The sequence below is a fragment of the Glycine max genome, chromosome 9, assembly GCF_000004515.6.
Source record: "Glycine max cultivar Williams 82 chromosome 9, Glycine_max_v4.0, whole genome shotgun sequence".
Taxonomy (NCBI): domain Eukaryota; kingdom Viridiplantae; phylum Streptophyta; class Magnoliopsida; order Fabales; family Fabaceae; genus Glycine; species Glycine max.
In genome coordinates this window covers 891,043-910,581 of record NC_038245.2, presented here as the reverse complement: position 1 = coordinate 910,581, position 19,539 = coordinate 891,043, and the positions used below count along the sequence as shown (strand labels likewise).

The window sequence follows — 19,539 nt, the reverse complement described above, 5'->3', positions numbered from 1 at the left end:
AGTTAAAAAAAAAAAAAATTCACTTGTCATATGGTCATGGTCTTGTTTGGAACGAATGATGTTTTCATATAGGTAAATACCATCGTTGGCCAGCATATAGATTTGTATTGCTAAAGATCATACAAGTAGAGAAGTCTTTGAGACAATTGAATTGGTGAAAGGGCCACATTGGTTTTGTTTTCTTTTCCCTTTCTTTTTCTGTGGAACTCCCCTAAGTGCATGTGCGTGTGACAGGTGAGAACTAAAACTAAGTGTTGGTAACATCAGTTGTTGAGTACTTGAGTTGGCTTCAGAAAGCAGTTCACACCTGATTTGTTTGACTGAACAAGACTAGTAAAATGGTGTGAGGCTAGAATTTGCCAACAAAGGATGAATGGGCTTCGATCAAGTCGTAATTGTAAATCTCTTTATCTTTGTAAGTCTCTTGGATGGTTTAAGGGGTTATGTGAGTTGGGATTTGGAAATTAACAAAAGGAAAGAAGATAACTTTTTTATTCCTAGTTTGATATTTTTAAAATGAAAAATGTAAAATAATAATTAATTAAATATCTTAATTATTTTATATACATTACGTGATGTTTAATTTAAAAGTAAAAAAAAAGTATCCTCTTCTTTTTTTTTTCCTTCAAAATATTACTCGTGAACACATCAGTCATCCTTTCCTGGTAAACAAGGATGCAGTTTAAAGGATTGATTGGAGGTGTGAACAAAATTAAAAGTAGATGATTCCTTCGCATCCGAATGCCCAGACGAGTAAAATGATAGAAAGAATGTGGAAAAACAAAAAGTAAACAATGTTTTTCATTTCATGGATTGAAAGAAGAAAATGAATTTAAACTATCCCATTTTTATTCAAGCCTTTTGGAAAATTGGAAATTTCAAGGAAATAATTCAATTTTCGACTAAAATAATGTGAGAAGTCTAACTCAATCTCAAAAATTAACTCAAGGATGAGAGTTGTCTCTCATTTATATATTCTAATTTAGTCTGTATTTGGAAGTTGACACATTGGAAAAAAAAAATCATAACCAACCCCACCATGTTAGACAACACATAATTCTTTCATTTTTTAAAATTCACGGTGACACCACGGTTTTCAGCTCCAAAATTGAATTTGTATTGTATTCATACACACACTTAGTGTTCGTTTGAAAATCCATTAAGTCTATGTTGAAAAGGATTTATGGATTTTAATGCACAAATAATAAAGAAATTTAGGGAGCATTTTTATTTCAAGGTATAACGAAGAATTTCGAGAAAATGATCTTCAAAATATCACATTCTTATATTTCGTATAAGTTTTGAAATTTTTTTGCAAGAATTATTGAAAAAAATATCTTCTTATTTTGATATATAGTAAAATGTGAGTATACCATATTTTCATTAGAACAGAAGTTATTTTCTAGAATAATTATCTCTCTCCATATCATTAATTCATATTTTTATTTTATTTTTTATTTTTAATTAAATATTTTTTAAATTATTAAATGTGAACCAAACATATATGGGAATAATATTTCAAAATATAATATTCTTAGAAGCATAATTCTCAAGCATACAATAATAGTATATTTTAAAGCAAAAAGCCCCAAAAAATATATTGAAGCTTCATTAATTAAACATAACTGATTTCCAAAGACATCCTTAATCCTAAATAAGTATTTCTATCAATCATAAAGGTTGTCGGTAATTTTGTCTTATTAAAAGATAAAGGCTCTCTAGAAAATGAAAAGTGCAAAAATGTGGAGTGATGGAAAAGGAACTGATCATGCTTTGCTAGCTCGTACAAATGTTACCTAAGCAGCACCACTTTAAACATCTCAATCTAGCTTTATAGAATGAGCGAGTGAAATTTTGAAGAAAACTTTAAGCACTTTGTGTCCTGTAACTGTAAGGAGTGGGGATAAGTATAATAAGTTAATAACAATTATTATTATTATTATTATTATTAGGTTAATAAAAACAGCTTTCTCACTCTTCTACCGTCGTTTTTGCTTTTACTGATAAAAGAATTGCAACTTGCAAGCAGGCTACGTGTTGCCTGCGAATTTTCTTGAGAGGCAACTTGTATATATAAAGCCCTTAATTATAGTGATTAGTGATATAACCCTTTTCATAAACTCTGTATAAATCTGTAAACAATTCAATTGTATACGGCAAAAAGGAATCTGCACAAAATATTTATTGATTAAAATTGCGTGTTAGCCAAAACAACATATAATATTCGAAGAACGTACTTTCAAACTAAGCTGTATTTACATTCATAATTATCTATTTAATTTCCAAAATAACACGCATATAGTTAAGTAACGTTATTTATCTTAACATTACACTTCAAACTTGTAACAGAAATAAGAATGATAAAACTAGGGAGGTAACTTGTGTATCATTAAATGGGTTGACAACTAGAGTATAAGATTCTGTTGCATTTAAATGAATAAAAATTCTGTTGCATTTAAATGAATAAAAATAATTTATTTAATGTGAAAATTTGTATTTAATTTTTATCGTGTGTAAAATTTTAACAATCATGTGAATAAAATTAGTCTTTAATCTAGTGAATTGAAGACATTGATGATTCATAGTAAAAAATTTAAACTATAAATCAATAATATTATAGTATATAATTGTAAATTCTCAAATAGGAACAATTGAGACTTTTTTATCATAAGCCAAAACCCATTCAAACAAGAGTCCAATAACACAATTTCAATATATAAAATAATGTTTTATTAAAAGAAGGAAATAAATATAATTGTTACTTGGGATCCAATTGTAATGCAAGACTTGAGTCATATATATGTTGAAACTATGAGATTCCAGAATAGGTTTTCGACTCCCTAACTACAATAGCTAAATTTCTTATTGTGATTCTCCTAAGATTCTTACGAATTGGATTAGAGTCTTTCATCATATATGTCTCTCAAATGCAAAAGAGTGGTGTGGATGGTAATTAATGTAACATTTTAGGTTCACTCAAGGCTGGTTAAAAGGGCTAGTGCACAAGCACAACCAGTCTGAGTGGGTGCTGGGTTTGTATCATATATATATATATATATATATATTATATATATATATATATATATATATATATATATATATATATATATATATATATATATTATCTCCTTTAAGTTTTAGAGAATATGATTAAGATATGAGTATATAAAAACAAATATAAAATATATACTAAAAATAGATTGGATACAAAAAATTCTATAGGTTGTATAAATATATTTTATTAAAATAATAAAATTAAATAGATCAATAGATGAAATACTTAAACAACTAAAGTATTCATGTATAGGCAATAGTGCAATAGATCGAGCTTACAATTAGGGTTACTATTATTGACTGATAGTATAAAATGTTTCTTATACTATTAATACTATTTTTATTAATTTGTAACATTTATTTTAAATATAAAGAAATCTTGTTTAATAATATTTTAAATATTATTATAAATTATTTTAAATTTTACATTTACTTATTAATAAATTAATTTTTCATTATAAATATATTTTCTTATTTTTCCTTAAATTCATTACTATAATATTTTATTTATTAAATTTATGAAAAGTATAATTTAAATTATTTTTAATTTACTTTAACCATACAACGTGTACTGGTTTTTAATTAGAAAGGTGAAAAACAATAACACAAACATGTAAAGAACGTGACGTAAATTTGACATATTTATATAAATTGAAAGCACGTGATAATAATTCTATCGAGTAATAAATGAATACCACTGTCGGCCGAGTAAGGTATCCAAATTCCAAACAGGAAGCAGGAAGGGTCCAAGGGCTTTCCTAACTTTATTGCCTCTGCTGCTGCCACATACTTATAGCCAAATATGAAGCCAGTTTTCATCTCATTATTGTTATTTTAGGTTTTTAATAAATAAATAAATAAATAAACTATTCCCTGGATATTTATGTTTTTGAAAATGTAAAAACATAATTATTATCTTCTTTTTTCAACCAAACAATCTCTTTAGATAATACAATCGACCTTCATTATTATTATTATGTAAAGTATATTTCATAAAAAAAAGAAAGTTAAATGAAGATATTAGTTTGATGGTAAAAAAATGCCACTTTTTGAAATTAATAGAAAAAAAATTGACTACTAACTTATAAACACACTATTTCAATTAGCATATTAAATCAAAGCTTTTAAGCTAACCAAACACTTATTTTTTTGTTAAACAAGATAGCTGACTAATTTATGAGTTACCTAATTATTTTGAAAAAGAAAAGGATCAAGACCAAGGTAACCAAATTTATCAAAATTTAATTGAAATTTTTGTCTTACTAACCGTGTTGGAGCAGAGGGACAGATCTCTTATTTAAGGAGTGAGAGTCCAAAACTGAAGATCAAACCTCCAATTTCTTATTTAAGGAGTGAGAGTCCTTACCTTACCACTCAACCCAAGCCAAACTGATGAATTCTTTAAGTTTGTCACTTTGTTGTACTTATTGTATATCTCAAGCTAGCATTTACTTATTATTATCTCTCTTTTAGTCAAATACAAAATACCTCGTTAAGTAATAATTAACAATACAAGATTACATGTTTGTCATATATAAACCATATAATGATATAAAAGAGTGGAAAAACTTCTGTTCAATAATTAATGGTACTAACCAATAGCTTTATAATAATTAAGGAGGGTTTGAAAAAAATATATTTATATTTTTTATCTTTACAAATGACTATGAAATAGTATGTTGTTATTATTATTTTTAAATAATTATACTGACAAAGATAAAGATATATTTTATTTTATTTATTATATATAAATAGTATTTGAAAATAAAACGATTTTTTTATAATCATTTATAAAAATAAAATAAAGAACATTTCTTATCGATCAGTAAGTTATTGTTTCAATTAATTAACGTTAAAATTAGGCCGTCAAAATTGATCTTCTTCACTCCAAACTTATCAATGAATTAATGTACACAAACTTGACATCAGGTTGATGTCACTTTTTTCAAATTGTTTTTTTTTTAACGATATATTAATCTCTATTCGCAAATTTGTTTTTCCAATCTGGCACTCAACTTATGCTGATGGATAGTAGGCGAGATCTCTTAGATCAAGCCTCCTTTTAATAATCACGGATCCACGCTTTTAATTAGTAAGGCTGGTCCCGGGATTCAATGTTATAGGATTGGATTAGCTTTAATTAAAGGTAAAAAAAGTATTATAATTTGATTTGTTTTACTGCAGAGTATTATAATTTGATTAATTTTAATTAAGTTGGATTAGATTTGAATTCTTGTACCAAAAAAATTTGATTTTGTCAAAAATTGTAAATAAATTCAAGTTGAATTAACTTCATTAAACTGGAGTTGAACTTGATTAGAAGTTAAATCAATATATTTATAATTTTTAATTTAGAAAAAGGAAACTATTCTTAAAAAATAGTAATATTTAGAAAAGTGAGGAAATTTTGCATCGTATCCCCATATAAATAACCTAATTCATTTCACTTTAAACTTAAACACCTCAATTAATTTTTTTTCAGTGAAAATTTATATTAATAAATTGTTTAGCTCATAAATATTTCCTTTTTTTCTTATATTTAATATAAAATTAAGTAATTCATGAGCAATTGTTTATATACAACTCTCACTAATTAATATAATATATTTTTTTATAAATAACTCATTAAACAACTATTACATTCACGAATCTACCAAAAGAACTAATAACTAATCTATGGCTACTCCTAGGAAGGAAAAATTTAGATATTTTAATTCATATCAACACTTTGATACACACTCTCTTATAAAGGAAAAAGGTCAACGATTAGAAGATCTGGATCATACAATTGAGATCCATCTAGAGCTTTATGGAAAAGACAACAAAAGCAACAAACAAAATAGTATTTAAACATAGTCACTATAGTGTTCGGGCTTGCTTGTGATTCTCTTGGGCCTTGCTAAGGTAGGCTCCCTATCAATGGCTCCAGGAACAAGAGAAACCTTGTCCTCAAGGTTTGAGGAAATGGGGCCCACATCGCACAAGGCCTACCATTAATGGGGGTGGTTATGTAATATAGGATGGTGGAATCAGACCGTGGGAATGACGGGCTTGTACAGAGTGTTGGCGATAAGGTTGCCGACGTAAGAAAACCCACTCATCGATGTAAAAGGTATTATCCATGCGAGATTTATTTGCATGAGTTTCCATACTTTTGTGGGTCACCATTACCCACAATGATGCCAAAAAGAGGATAAGGCACGGTAGGTAAATGTAAATCAGTGTCTACTTTGGTCTGAATAATGTTATGGGAGCTTCCTGTGTCAATGAGAAAAGAAATGGGTAGGCCATTGAGTTGGCCTTCAAATTTAAGAGCTTGGGGGGATAAGGTTCCAGTCATCACTTGGGTGGATAAAAGAAGGTGAAAACTTTCAAGTGGTGTGGTCAGGTCAGGGATAAGATTCGAAGAAATATCAAAATTCGGGATATCCTTGAGGGTCAAGGCCGGTGGGAGGTTCTCATCACAGAGTAATAGCATAAACTTGGGTTGTGTACATTTATGGCTTGGGTGAAAACACCCATCACAATGATAGTAGAGTATCGTCACTCGTCTCTCATTGTATTGGGCTGGGGTTACCAGACGAATGGGCAAATGAGGCATTTGAAATGGGCTGGGGAGACAGAGGGGTGGTGGGCCTTTTAGAGGGGTAAAAAGTTGAGGAGGGATAGGACCCACGTAAGGGTTACCTGAGAAACAAGGATGAAAGGTCTTTAGTTTAGATTCAATCAACTTGGCCATGCCCAAAGCCTAGAACACAGATTGGGGTTGCAAAACAATAATTTCTCACCAAATATCATCCTGAAGACCGAAAATGAAGCAATTTATGATTATATCGAGGGCAAGACCAACTATGAGATTACAAAGTTTTTCAATCAAAGTCTGGTAATTAGAAACCGAACTTGTTTATCTAAGTTTAAAAAACTTAGCTTGGTGGTTCTCAAATGTGGATGAGCCAAAACGGAGTTCCAAAGCTCGAGCAAAAACGAACCAGTCAGTGAGTTAGTTGTTGTGGTACATCCACTTAAACCAACCTAGTGCATCATTGAGCATGAAAAAGGCCGCCATAAGGAGACGATTTTCCCAAGGAATTTGATAGTAGGTGAAATACTAGTCAGCTTGGAAAAGCCAATCCAAAGGCTCTAAGCAATTTTCTGGGTGGGCCAAGGTTGGGGGATGAAATGTATACAGGGGAGGTAAGAGAGGGAGAGATCTGGGGTGAGGAAATGACAGTAGACGTCATAGTGTGGTGTTGGTGAAAAAGAGGGCTGATGTGACGTTGGATAAAAATGATGGTGGAAAAGGGAAAGTGTGAGGTCCGAAGTTAAGGAAATGAGGGTGTAAGAAAGGTTAGTATTAGGTGGGGATAGGGGAGGTAATAGGAATATTGGTAGAGTGAAAGCGTGAGGCAAGATCAACCATGGTCTTGGTAAGGGTCTCATGGTGTGAGTCTTGTAGGTCATGGTTAATGTCTAATTGGGTTTGTAATTTGGAAAAATGCCCGAGGATGGGCTGGAGGGAATCTTCTAGGTCTTTGTTTGTCGGCTTGGTGGGTCTCATGGAAAAAAATGACGGCTCGATGAAAGCACCAAAATGTTATGTTCATGGATTTACCAAAAGAACTAACAACTAATTTAGGGCTACTCTCACGAAGGAAAAGTTTAGATATTTTCATTCATATCAATACTTTGATACACACTACCCTATAAAGGGAAAATGACAATTGACATTCATCTAGAGCTTTATGAAAAATACAAACAAAAACAACAAACAAAATAATATTCAAACATTGTCACTATAACGTTTGTGTTTACCTGTGATTCTCTTGGCATGACTGAGGTAAGCTCCCTATCAATAACTCTCATTGTGAATGTTCTAAGGTGATTTTTTTTAGAAGAGATGCTCTAAGGTGATAAGGTATGCCTAAAAGAGTTATATAAAAAGTTTATTTAGATTTATCCAAATACATAGTTTTATTATGATTCTCATAATATTTATAGTTTATTTTTAAGTCCCTTTTTAGTGTACTTGATGCTGATTCAATTTAACCAAGTACACAGTTTAATACGATCGACTGTATAATGTTGGATTACACTCTTGAATCTTGATAATTCAACTCAACCAAGTATTCAAATCAACCCAGTACATTTTTTTGTTACAACAAAAGGGTACAATTTTCTCGGTAAATTATATATTTGAGATAAATTATATACATTAAAATGGAAACTTAAAATTAAGTTGATTATTAATTTATGTTTTGCATAAACTTCATTTCAAAATTAAATTATTTTTTATCTCCTACATCTTAGTTGGTAAATACTCCATCTTTAACTTCACTCCCGTTTTCAACATGGTTCCCATGATTTTGGACTCGATCTCTTTTTTTTCCCTTGACTTCCGAAACGTGTGTCCAGTTCACACACGTACGCTAAATGAAATCAATTATCATTAATGAGTTTTGAAAGAGTAATAGTAATAGTAATCGCTTACAAATTAAAACATTACTATGCTAGGTAAAAAAAGTCAGCAATATATATATGAACATATGTTTTTGTCTTTGTTTTTTAATGTATTTGTATGAATGTGAGACTGCGAGTAAAAAAGTACGGTTTTCCTGATAAATGATAGTAATTACTCGGAGAACCTACTTTACTCGGAGTCGGAGAAGAACCTTCTATTGATTTCGTTATGATATTCCCATTCCATGATCTTTCTGGTGGCTGTTGCTAACTCTGAAACCGAGTGGCACTGTGACATGCAGGTCCCACGTTGTTAAGGGTCATCACGTAATTATATTTCATTCATAAGGGCAATTCTTATTTAGCATGCATTTATTTATTTATTATAAATATATACTACTATGTCCTAAGCTATAATGATATGATGTAATGTAACATTAAAATCACAGAAACAACAACGCTCACTGATTACCAATCCATCGTTTTTGAACTCCACATAAGGCTAAACTAAACACCTCTCTCTGCAAAACAAAACCACTCTCTTCCTTCCAACGAATCTCTGCCACACAACAAATAACTCTGAACATATAATCAACCTAAGACCCGCCTCTGATTCTGAACAACAAAAGGTATGTTCTGTCCTTTCTCTAAGATTGATGATATGAGATGAGATGGGTTTGTGTTGTTGGCAACAAATAGCACGTTGTTTTTTCTTTCTGTTCATGTTGTTGGACTTTGCTCATGGTTTTGTTTGAGCCTTTGAGGACCATGTTTGACTATAGAATTAATCTGGGTTTTTGTTAGAATCTGCTGAAACATCGGTTTCTGTTTTCAAAAGTCAAAATTTTCGGGTCTGATTTGTTGTCTGAAGACATGTTTCTTGTATCTCAAGTTTTTTAGTTCCATTTCTTTGACATGGAGGTTGTGGGTGTGCTTGGACCGTGTTTGGGTTGGTTTTGTTCTAACATCTGGCTTTTAGAGCATTGTTATTTGTGTTTTGGGGTTTTACTGTTTTTCTTGCCAACTTTGTTAAAAAAAAAAAAAAGAGAAAAAACTAAAAACTACTTTCTCTTTATTTTGGGCTTTTGGCAGTTACTTAACCTTTTTCTCTCTCCAAAAACTTTGTAGAATTTACATTTTTTTTTCTTGGAATATATGAATTTTTATTGTATCTCTCTAGCAAAAATTATGCTTGTGTAGCATTTCCTTTGTTAATGGCTTTCAATTTTGAGAGTCCTTCTATTCTGTAAAGTGAATTACGTGATAGCCTATATGCTCAAAAGTTATTTCTCAGGAATAAGGAATAAAACTTGTTTTTGCTTGTTGCTTTGTGCTTTTGGCTGCCAAACTCTTCTCTGATCTCTAATTACATAAACTATTACAAGTTTTACTAGTGGATGATTTTTTTAAAAGGTGTTGCTAATTAACATCTATAAGATATTAGAATTTTGACGGCAACACCTTGTTGCTACATGAAAGAAATCCTAATTGGAGTGCGCATCTGTTTGCCCTTATCTTTTCCCATTCTTTTGACCCTTTCAAAATTTGACTCACATTGAGTTTGCATCTCGTGAATTCTAGAGCAACTGAATGGTCTGTTCCCCCTTTCTAATTATCTTTCCCTTCCTTTGCCTTGTGGTAGAGAACTTCTAAAACAGAAACCAAATATAATTTTCTAGTTTTTTATTTCTTTCTTTTGCACCTCTAGAAATTGTGCTACCCTTCCAACTCATCATGATCATAAGGCTGGGATATCCTTGACTTGTTATTTGAGTATGAAAAGACAAGTGAGTATTTTAAAACTACTCTCTGCCATAGTGAAAAAGTCCTTGCTTCCTTCATTTTTTTTTCTCTGCATAGAAACATTTACGTAAAACCTCCTCAGTGACCTGAAATCTTTGCATTATAGATTGCATCAGCATCATATTTCTAAGTTTGACTGTGCTTTTCTCTACTACATCTTCATTTGATCAGATATTGCTTTGGCAAGCTATTAAAATTGATTTCTTGCTTTATTTAATCAACTTTGAAGCTCCATTAACACTTTATTATATTATGCAGGCTAATTTGGCTCTTTTGACGACAATTTTTGCTGACACCTAAAGCATCTAGCAGCTTATCAAAATGGAGACTAACCATACAGCAAAACGGTGTTGTAGGACTTTAGTATGCATTTGATCAGGAGCAGCTAGGAAGCATTTTTACAATTACAAAGTTTGACCACTCATTGTTCTGATCACTGAGTAAATAATTTCTTTTTAGATGCAAACTTCTAAGAAGCACCCAACTTCAGCTGGTATCCATTTATACCTGCAGCCTGCACAAGATATTGATCCTTACACTCATTACCAAATATTGCAAAGCAATTCATGCCATGATAATAGCAGCAGCCAGGGAACCACTATTTCTTTTGAAACCAGCAAGGAGCAATACTTTACCCTTGAATCATCCCCAGCAATCAATGATCTCATAGGTTGTGATTCTCCTTCCTATGCTAGTGTATCATCCAATAGGAGTCCTTTTTCTCCACAAGCTTCTCATTCAGACCAGCATCAGTCATCAGACAACACCTATGGATCACCAACAAGTGCACACTCTAGATATGATGATGACGGCTACGAATTGAAGAACAAGCTTAGAGAACTCGAGATTTCGTTGTTGGGGCCTGATTCAGACATTGTTGATAGTTGGCACTGCTCCTACAAGGGTGGCCGCCACAGAGCATCATCTCCAACGGCTAAACACAATTGGGATCAGATTGTGGAAATGATTCCAAAATTAGACTTGAAAGAAGTCCTCATTCGGTGTGCACAAGCCGTGGCAGATGATGATATTGAAACAGCAGTGGGATTTATGAACAATGTATTGGCAAAGATGGTATCAGTTGGGGGTGATCCGATCCAGAGGTTAGGTGCCTACATGTTGGAGGGTCTAAGAGCAAGGTTGGAGTCCTCAGGGAGCATAATCTACAAGGCCTTGAAATGTGAACAACCAACAAGCAATGATCTCATGACTTACATGCACATCCTGTACCAGATTTGCCCATATTGGAAGTTTGCTTACACATCTGCAAATGCTGTCATTGGAGAAGCAATGCTGAATGAATCAAGAATTCACATAATTGACTTCCAAGTTGCACAGGGCACTCAGTGGCTGTTGCTTATTCAGGCTCTTGCATCTCGTCCAGGTGGAGCACCTTTCATTCGTGTAACCGGAGTTGATGATTCACAATCATTTCATGCAAGGGGTGGAGGACTTCACATTGTAGGAAAACGCCTCTCAGATTATGCCAAATCTTGTGGAGTTCCATTTGAGTTCCACAGTGCTGCTATGTGTGGAAGTGAGCTTGAACTAGAAAACCTTGTAATTCAACCCGGGGAAGCTCTAGTTGTGAACTTCCCTTTTGTTTTGCACCACATGCCAGATGAGAGTGTGAGCACAGAGAACCATAGGGACAGGCTATTGAGACTGGTCAAAAGCTTGTCACCCAAGGTTGTGACCCTTGTTGAGCAAGAATCCAACACCAACACTTCTCCCTTTTTCCAAAGGTTTGTTGAGACCTTGAGTTACTACACTGCTATGTTTGAGTCCATAGATGTGGCCCTCCCCAGAGATGATAAGCAAAGGATCAATGCAGAACAACACTGCGTGGCTCGCGACATCGTCAACATGGTAGCTTGTGAGGGGGATGAGAGGCTGGAAAGGCATGAACTCTTAGGGAAGTGGAGGTCAAGATTTTCAATGGCTGGTTTTGCACCATGCCCTTTGAGTTCCTCAGTCACAGCTGCAGTTAGGAATATGTTGAATGAATTCAATGAAAATTATAGGCTTCAACATAGAGATGGCGCTCTTTATCTAGGATGGAAGAGTAGAGCTATGTGTACCTCTTCTGCTTGGAGATGTTACTGACTCATTGTCATTGTCATTGGTATATGTATTTTTTTTTATCCACAAATATTATTTGTTAGTAATATATTAGCTTTTATTAGCGGGGAATTTGAACCCATCACCTCTCCCCATTCCCATCATTGGTATATGCATATTTTCCTCCTTGTTAATTTCTTTCCTTTTTATGACATTAAGTCATTATTTAGTGGTATCCGCTGTTTCTCAATAGGATTAATTAGAGACTTAGCTTTCTTCCAACGTGTATCCTTTACCTTTTGTGGGTTCAGCTTAGTCTTTAAACTTTCTTGTACATGTCAATACTAGAAAGAACGAAAGAGAAACCTAGCTCATATTTATTGACATGCCCTGTTTTGCAGTTTTTAGAGTATAGTGGTTACTCATTTTATTCACAACTTTATTTCCTTTTCCTTTATTTATTTTTACATAAAATTTTAAAAGCTAAAGCTTTAATAAGTACTGTTTGGTTTAAAGATGAAGAGGAACGAGATGTTAACCAAAGAGAGACACAGCTTGTTTTGTTAAAAGGAGAAAAGAAGAGAAGGAGAAATAAATATTGTATTATAGTATTATATATTTAGAGCAATCAAATAAAACTATTAAGTTAAGGATAATTTAATTTAATTAGTGTAAAAGTTACTCTCCCTACCAAAATTTTCGATTTTAGAGGAGAGTCAAAATTAATTGCCGAGGGATCTTAGCTCTCTATTTTCCTCTCTTTTCCTTCAAAATTTTGAACTAAACAAAATAAATTTATAAAATTCCCTACCTCCAACCAAACACTATATTTAAAGTACATGCATGGATCACAAGGGTTTGGTCTACTATTTTCCTTCTCTATTTTAATTTCAGAAAACAGCGTGTAGAATATTATTGAGCACGTTGTGACATTCATTAATGTAACTGTTACAATAATAATGTAAATAGTCATTAATATATGTTGAAAATGATAGAATCCAAAGAGAAAAGATCCAATAAGAGAGTTTGAAATAAATCAGTGAATTTTATTATTAATCGAAATGAGAAAATGAATAAATGAGATTAAATGAATCAACATGTGGTCCAAATGAAACTCCACCCGAATGTATAGTTGGAACTTTATGAAAGAAAAAAATGTGATTGAAATGTGGTTTATCAGATTATTTCTTTTTTCCCCTTGTATTTATAAAATTAACAGACAAACCCTTCGGTCTTCACCTCCTTCTTCCTGCTTTTACTGGAATGCTTTCCACTAAAACTAAATCAGAAATTCTCACAGTCAAGTAAAAGCTCAAAACTTGGTACATATCACATAATAGTAAGATTTTATTGAGAAAAGGTCAGCAATTACAAACAACGTTTCTTTTCTACTTCAACTCCAAATTTAGAGTTGATTTTTCGTTACAAAATAATTCATTTGTCACAACATCAATGCAAAATACAGTCAGAAAACTAATTAATGAAAAGCTAATTAATGAACCTTATATACAAGGGGAATTAACTAACTCTTAATCAACCAATCTTAACTGTCTAGCTAATTAATTGGAACTAACTAATCAATCTTTTAATCATATCTTATAATTTCTGTAAGAAGATACTCATGTAGGAAACATGGTCAGATTCGGGGGTAACAGCTGGTTAATATATCATAAGTCATGGGTGTTTTTTTATCCGTAAATATTGAAAATGTTTATAATAACTTGCAGATCCTATTGAACCAGAGTTGGACCACTTGACATAAGTCGTGTGTGATATGCTCTACCCGAATACCTTTCCACGGTTTTTACAATTTCCATTTTATTTTGTAAGGTAGATAATAAATCTTTTGGAAAAAAAAAATACATTACATAAAAAAAAGGCGATGTTAAATTAAGAATTTGTCATTGCAAAAACGTAAAGGATGTCGTGATTCGTTTCTTTGGCATGTAAAACGAATTTCAATAATCTCTCTTTTTTTTCGGGTTTGCTACTAAATTTAAACAAATAACAGTCATATTGATTACAAATTAAGAACAAGCATGTTGGACCTTGTATATAGAAGCGACCACACCGTTAAGTGTCAATCACTGATTTGGCAAATTCTCCATTGAACCGTTATTATGGGACGCAGAAGTAAGGGAGGTCCACGAACCTTGACATGCAAATCTCAAGCCAAAAAAGAAAAACAACAGCTAATTAATTAATTAAGTAAATAAAAAAATATATTTTTTATCATTTACATCCCGTGTTTCATTTCATTTTAATGCATCTTACACACGCAAATTTCTTCGCTCTGTCTCCCCAGTATTAATTCATATCTGCAGTGACAGGTAAAAAAATGCCTTCTTTCCCAATCTTCATTTTCCAAATCCACAAATACTCACCCTTTTAAATTATATATGTTATTACTATTAGCCATTTAAATAAAGAAATGATCCTTGAAAGTTGAAACTTTATTGTTCAATTTTCATGAATGAACCTCTTGTTATTTCATGTGATACTACCAGTTTTAGCTTAAACATCATTATTATCATCTGAGATTTAGCTAGATTTCCATAAATTTCTAATTTTATTACACAAGGATTCCATCCATATGAAATGTGCTTCATAATATAAGTTTCATCTTGACTCAGAATTCATGTTCCATGTTTCTTGGTTAGGAAAGTACATCGCTATCAATGTTTTGTTGAGGACCAAGAATTGTTATTTAATTATCCAAAAGGAGAAAAGAAAAAAATGTGGGGTGAGTGAGCATGCAGGAGTTTCCAGAGAGAGGAGAGTTAAAGAGAATGCAGAGGGAGCAAGAGAGGGAGAGGAGGCGCATCCGAGACAGGCAGAGGAGACAATCAATGACTCAAGAACAAAGGGAAAGACATCTTGCAAGGCGCCGCAGAAATTACCAGCTTCGAAGACAAAGAGCTGCAAATGCTCAAGTTCCATATTCTCCTTTTCCTCAACTTCAAACTCTAGAATCAAGTGCAGGTGAAGCTAGTACCAGTGATGAGCTTCAAGGTCTCACTTCTTCTACCTTTCTAGACTATGGAGTCCTTTCTCAAGGCCTCAACCAAGTACAAGAAACATTCAATTTTGGATCCAAAGTTCTTGAAGGTGAATTTTTGTTATGTTCATTCACACTTGACAATCAGAGAGAGAACGTACACACATATATAATACGGGAACAACTCCTTATAAATCTAGATCAGCCAACTACACAAGAATCATGTTCACATGATCACTTAAAAAATTACGTGCATTCTTAATCTTGACTATTCAATTTCTGATCTAATAGTTTATATTTACAATTCCTATTTTTTACATTAACAAAGTCTTCTCACCTGAGTTGATACCATGTATATATACATATATATTCCTTTTTTCTTTTCAAGTTAGACAAATTAATGGTTCTTTTTTTTCCTTATGGTGTAATGCAACCAATAGGATCATCAATTCCGTTGGAAACTCTAGTTTATAAACCAGCCAATTCACCAAGGAGGATGCGCCTGAATCATATTAAAGGTCTTGCGCGAAACCTGACACATTCAATGGATGATGATCCTGCTGTTACTCACCAGTTGGTAGCAGAGTTGATAGCTAAGGAAGATCAAGATGTATCCGCCGGTAATTTTGGTGAGTTGTAAGTTTTTATTAAAGAGAAATGCCAAGAAAATATTCAGTGGAAAAAAGTATGTTGTTGCCACCTTTATTATTAGTTAATTTGATTGTTCTAAAAATAATTTAGGTAGCACACCAAAATCCTTGCGTTTGAACTGTGTGAAGCGTCTTGCCCGATCAAAAAATTCTCCACCCATAGAGACTGCAGATCAAAAGGACCTTAAATTGCCATCAGAAGGGATTCAATTACTTGGTAACGAGAGCTTCATAGGCTCTACCTGACTTTCTGAGATGAAAACAAATAGTTCACTCAAAGGTACATCATAAACAGTTGCATATCTATGAATGTAATTGATAAATATAGAAAAACTAATTATGTCTGTGGATTAAGTAATTTTTACTTTGTCTTCACTAAAAAATAATCATATCATGGATTTCAGGTAAATGCTTATCATGTCTTTTGAGGAGAGAGTGAGGTACCAATTCCCAGTTGACACTAACAACATATTCTCATTGAATAAATGTGAGTTTGCAGTGACATGTTGAAGTTTTTTTTGCTGATTTATCTCCATTTTATTATTTGAAATTCCATTTTTATTATGACATGAATGAAGACTTTATGGTTGGTTTTGATAACAGCTAACTTGCATTTAAACGTCACATACACACACAAAAGTTTACATTGGAAGGAATTGACTGCACTATATATGGTGGAATGAATACTGATAATTATTAATCAACGTCAACATTATGAATAGTTCTCCAGATATATTTTTTTGCGTCTAGCTGGTTGATGAAGATAGATCTTCCTAGACTTTGGTTTCTTTTTTTTTTCTTTACATGATAGTATACTAGATAAGTATAGATGAACTGCTTTCTTTGTCTTTCTTTTTACTTTTCCTTTTTCATAAAGCTGAGATTGGTTCCTAATTCTCGTGTTCACTGTAAAGAATTTCACCAACTGAGCCAATTGACATCTTTTCACATTATTAAATAGAAATATACTTTACACCCTGTTGATGTTACGAACCTTATTATATTTCTTTTTTCCGTTACTATCCAGCAATTGCATTATCAAGCATCAGCATTCATATACTTAGTTTAGCTAGCAATTTCTTACTACATTTTTGCTCCAATGAATATAGGATGGAGAATGGAGAAAGCACACGGGTAGCAAGAGGTTGAAAAATTGGTTCTTAACGATCAACACCTCGGTGAACTGGATGGGGAAAGCAATCTTTCTAATACTTGGTCTAAAAATAACCTACAAAGATTTTAAAATACATAGTTTAAAAAACAAATTTTAATTATTTACTCATATGCTAGATTTATTTTCGATTTCGCAATCTGTTATATCATTTAACTGTCCATTTGCTTACCCCATTTTGTTGTATACGACCATAGCTAGTAATTTGTTGTTTAAGAACATGATTAGTACAAATTAGTATGTATTTGATTTCACGTTATTGATCGAGTCTAAAATTAATTTTAAAAAACTAAGATTGAATGAATTGATTTACTAAAAATACTTATAAATATTTAATTTTAATAAACAATTAAAAACATTAAAATGGTTTTAAAAAATTAAGGATGAATTTATTGACTTATTAAAGATACTTATAAATGATTTAATTTTAATTTCAAAAATTGATTAAAATAGTTTTTTAATTATTTTTTGTTCCATATATATTAACAAGACATAAATATATAATTTAGATTTAGTTTGTAAACGAATCAAATAATTATGAAATACCGAATGATGAAACGTGTAATCCAAGCTTGGGAAGCAATCTTATTTTACCACATGAAATTCAAACTTATTTTTTTATTCATAAATTTAATATTATAGATAAATTTATAAATTATTGATAGATTCGTAAATTTAATATCATAGATTATAGATACTCATTAGTGGATTTGAGAGTCATTCTCACCAAATATTCCCATCGTTTGTGTGATAGGGAGGTTGGTAGAATTAGATGTATTCATTTGTGGGCCGCAACACATAGTTGAATGGGGATTTCTATTTTCACTATCCTATATTTCTATTACATTCCCCTTTTAATTGATATTTTACAGAAATATCATGAGAAATTATAAGATTAGTTTCATAGTAAAAGAAGAAGGAAATAATGAAAAGATTTAACAAAAATATATTAATTAATAACTAATATTTATCAATAAAAAAAAATTAAAAGATGTACTTCCGATCATCCCTCCATGACGTGCCCCTCTCACATCAATGTGATATAGAGAAGATAATAACATAAAGCAAACCCGCATATAGGCTTCATCCCAATAGATATGTCCTAATACTCATAGAAAAAAAAAACCTTTTCAATCCACCGAGGCATATATTCAATCCAAGAGCAAAGGTCGTCATGATAATACATATGTCCTCATCATAAAGAGACTCAACAACCCAACCCAGAACACACTTACGAAAGGAAGAATCGAATAAGTAAAAGTTTGAATAACTAACTATTGCTTAAAACCTGTTGTGGTGTTGTTGGATTCAATCAGTTCTCTCTAGACGAGAGATGGTGGTTTTTGTTGTAAAATGTGAATCCCTCTTTGTGCAAGGTTTCACTTTGAGAATCAAAAAGGATCAGTGGTGGTCTGATTAAATGTGCACATTTTCCAATTGGCACCACACACTGCAGATTGCAAAGTGATGAAGGGGTATGGTCGTGTGGGAGTGTATAATTCTGGTGGTGAAGAAGCATTGATAAATAAAGGGGAGTGTATTTTTTTTAGGGAATTGCTGAGAGAAAAATTAAAAGGAAAGTGTATTGGTGATAGGGGATTGGAAATAGCAATTACCTTTTTTTTTTTGTCAACTGGGTTTATTGAACATAATAAAGCAACAAAGAAGGAGGCCCATAGGCCCATATCAGCAAAGTCCAGCATCTATAAACATTCACGCAAACTGCAATCATGGGTATAGCAAGAGAAACACTCTTTTAAACCTAGTTTTCACTTTGGTGCCGCCTCTCTGTTCTCAAAGCTTTCCATTAGAAAATTAGGTGAAGAATCAAAGTCCGTTCCTTTCCTTTGTGTTGTTATTCTAAGATCAAAATTTGGCCAATGATGATATCAATAACCAAATACCATCTTTCGGGACTGAATGGCATTCTTTGCCTTGCTGTTATTATTCTGCAATTCTGAGGCTACTTATTATTGTTGTTCTTATTATTTTTATTAAGATACAAGTTTTTGGTGTTGTGAAAATGGCTTTTGATTTAGTGATTTAGAAGTCTTGAATTTTTTGTGGGCAAGCCCTTGTGTGTGTTTTGACAATTATCCCAATTGAAAAATGTTAGTTATTTGATTTGGGTGTAGTTGTGGTGATGCTACATGTACCAAGGGAAGGGTTGGAGCAAAAAAAGCTGTACCCTTGATCTTGAATGTGCCATAGTGGCTGTAGCTAAATTAATTCAATTTCAGAAGCTTACTGGCCGGTTGTTGTGATATCCTTTTTGGGTCTCTGTCAACCAATCTGCTTACCGAGCTTCTTACATTCATTTTCTTCCTCTTAAAGTTCATTTCTTT

At 32.2% G+C, this 19,539-nt stretch overlaps 2 protein-coding genes and 2 non-coding genes across 4 annotated transcripts; all 4 read left to right on the top strand.

Annotated features, from left to right (window-relative positions):
* Window positions 1-8,926: 8,926 nt before the first annotated feature.
* Window positions 8,927-12,569, top strand: LOC100817987 (scarecrow-like protein 13). The gene is made up of 2 exons (XM_003534839.4): window positions 8,927-9,140; window positions 10,573-12,569. Exon 2 carries the CDS (start codon window positions 10,774-10,776, stop codon window positions 12,418-12,420), a length of 1,647 nt encoding a protein of 548 aa, XP_003534887.1. The 5' UTR covers window positions 8,927-9,140; window positions 10,573-10,773; the 3' UTR covers window positions 12,421-12,569.
* Window positions 12,570-15,034: 2,465 nt separating this feature from the next.
* On the top strand, window positions 15,035-17,453 carry LOC100814981 (uncharacterized). The gene is made up of 5 exons (XM_014761748.3): window positions 15,035-15,483; window positions 15,814-16,002; window positions 16,115-16,303; window positions 16,428-16,510; window positions 17,133-17,453. The coding sequence occupies exons 1-3, from the start codon at window positions 15,129-15,131 to the stop codon at window positions 16,267-16,269; spliced, it is 699 nt and encodes a 232-aa protein (XP_014617234.1). The 5' UTR covers window positions 15,035-15,128; the 3' UTR covers window positions 16,270-16,303; window positions 16,428-16,510; window positions 17,133-17,453.
* A 1,615-nt stretch (window positions 17,454-19,068) lies between these two features.
* Window positions 19,069-19,160, top strand: LOC112997963 (small nucleolar RNA SNORD96 family). Its single transcript, XR_003263011.1, has one exon. It is a non-coding gene; the product is annotated as a small nucleolar RNA SNORD96 family (small nucleolar RNA).
* Window positions 19,161-19,405: 245 nt separating this feature from the next.
* Window positions 19,406-19,510, top strand: LOC112997953 (small nucleolar RNA snoR109). The gene has a single exon (XR_003263002.1). It is a non-coding gene; the product is annotated as a small nucleolar RNA snoR109 (small nucleolar RNA).
* Window positions 19,511-19,539: the final 29 nt, after the last annotated feature.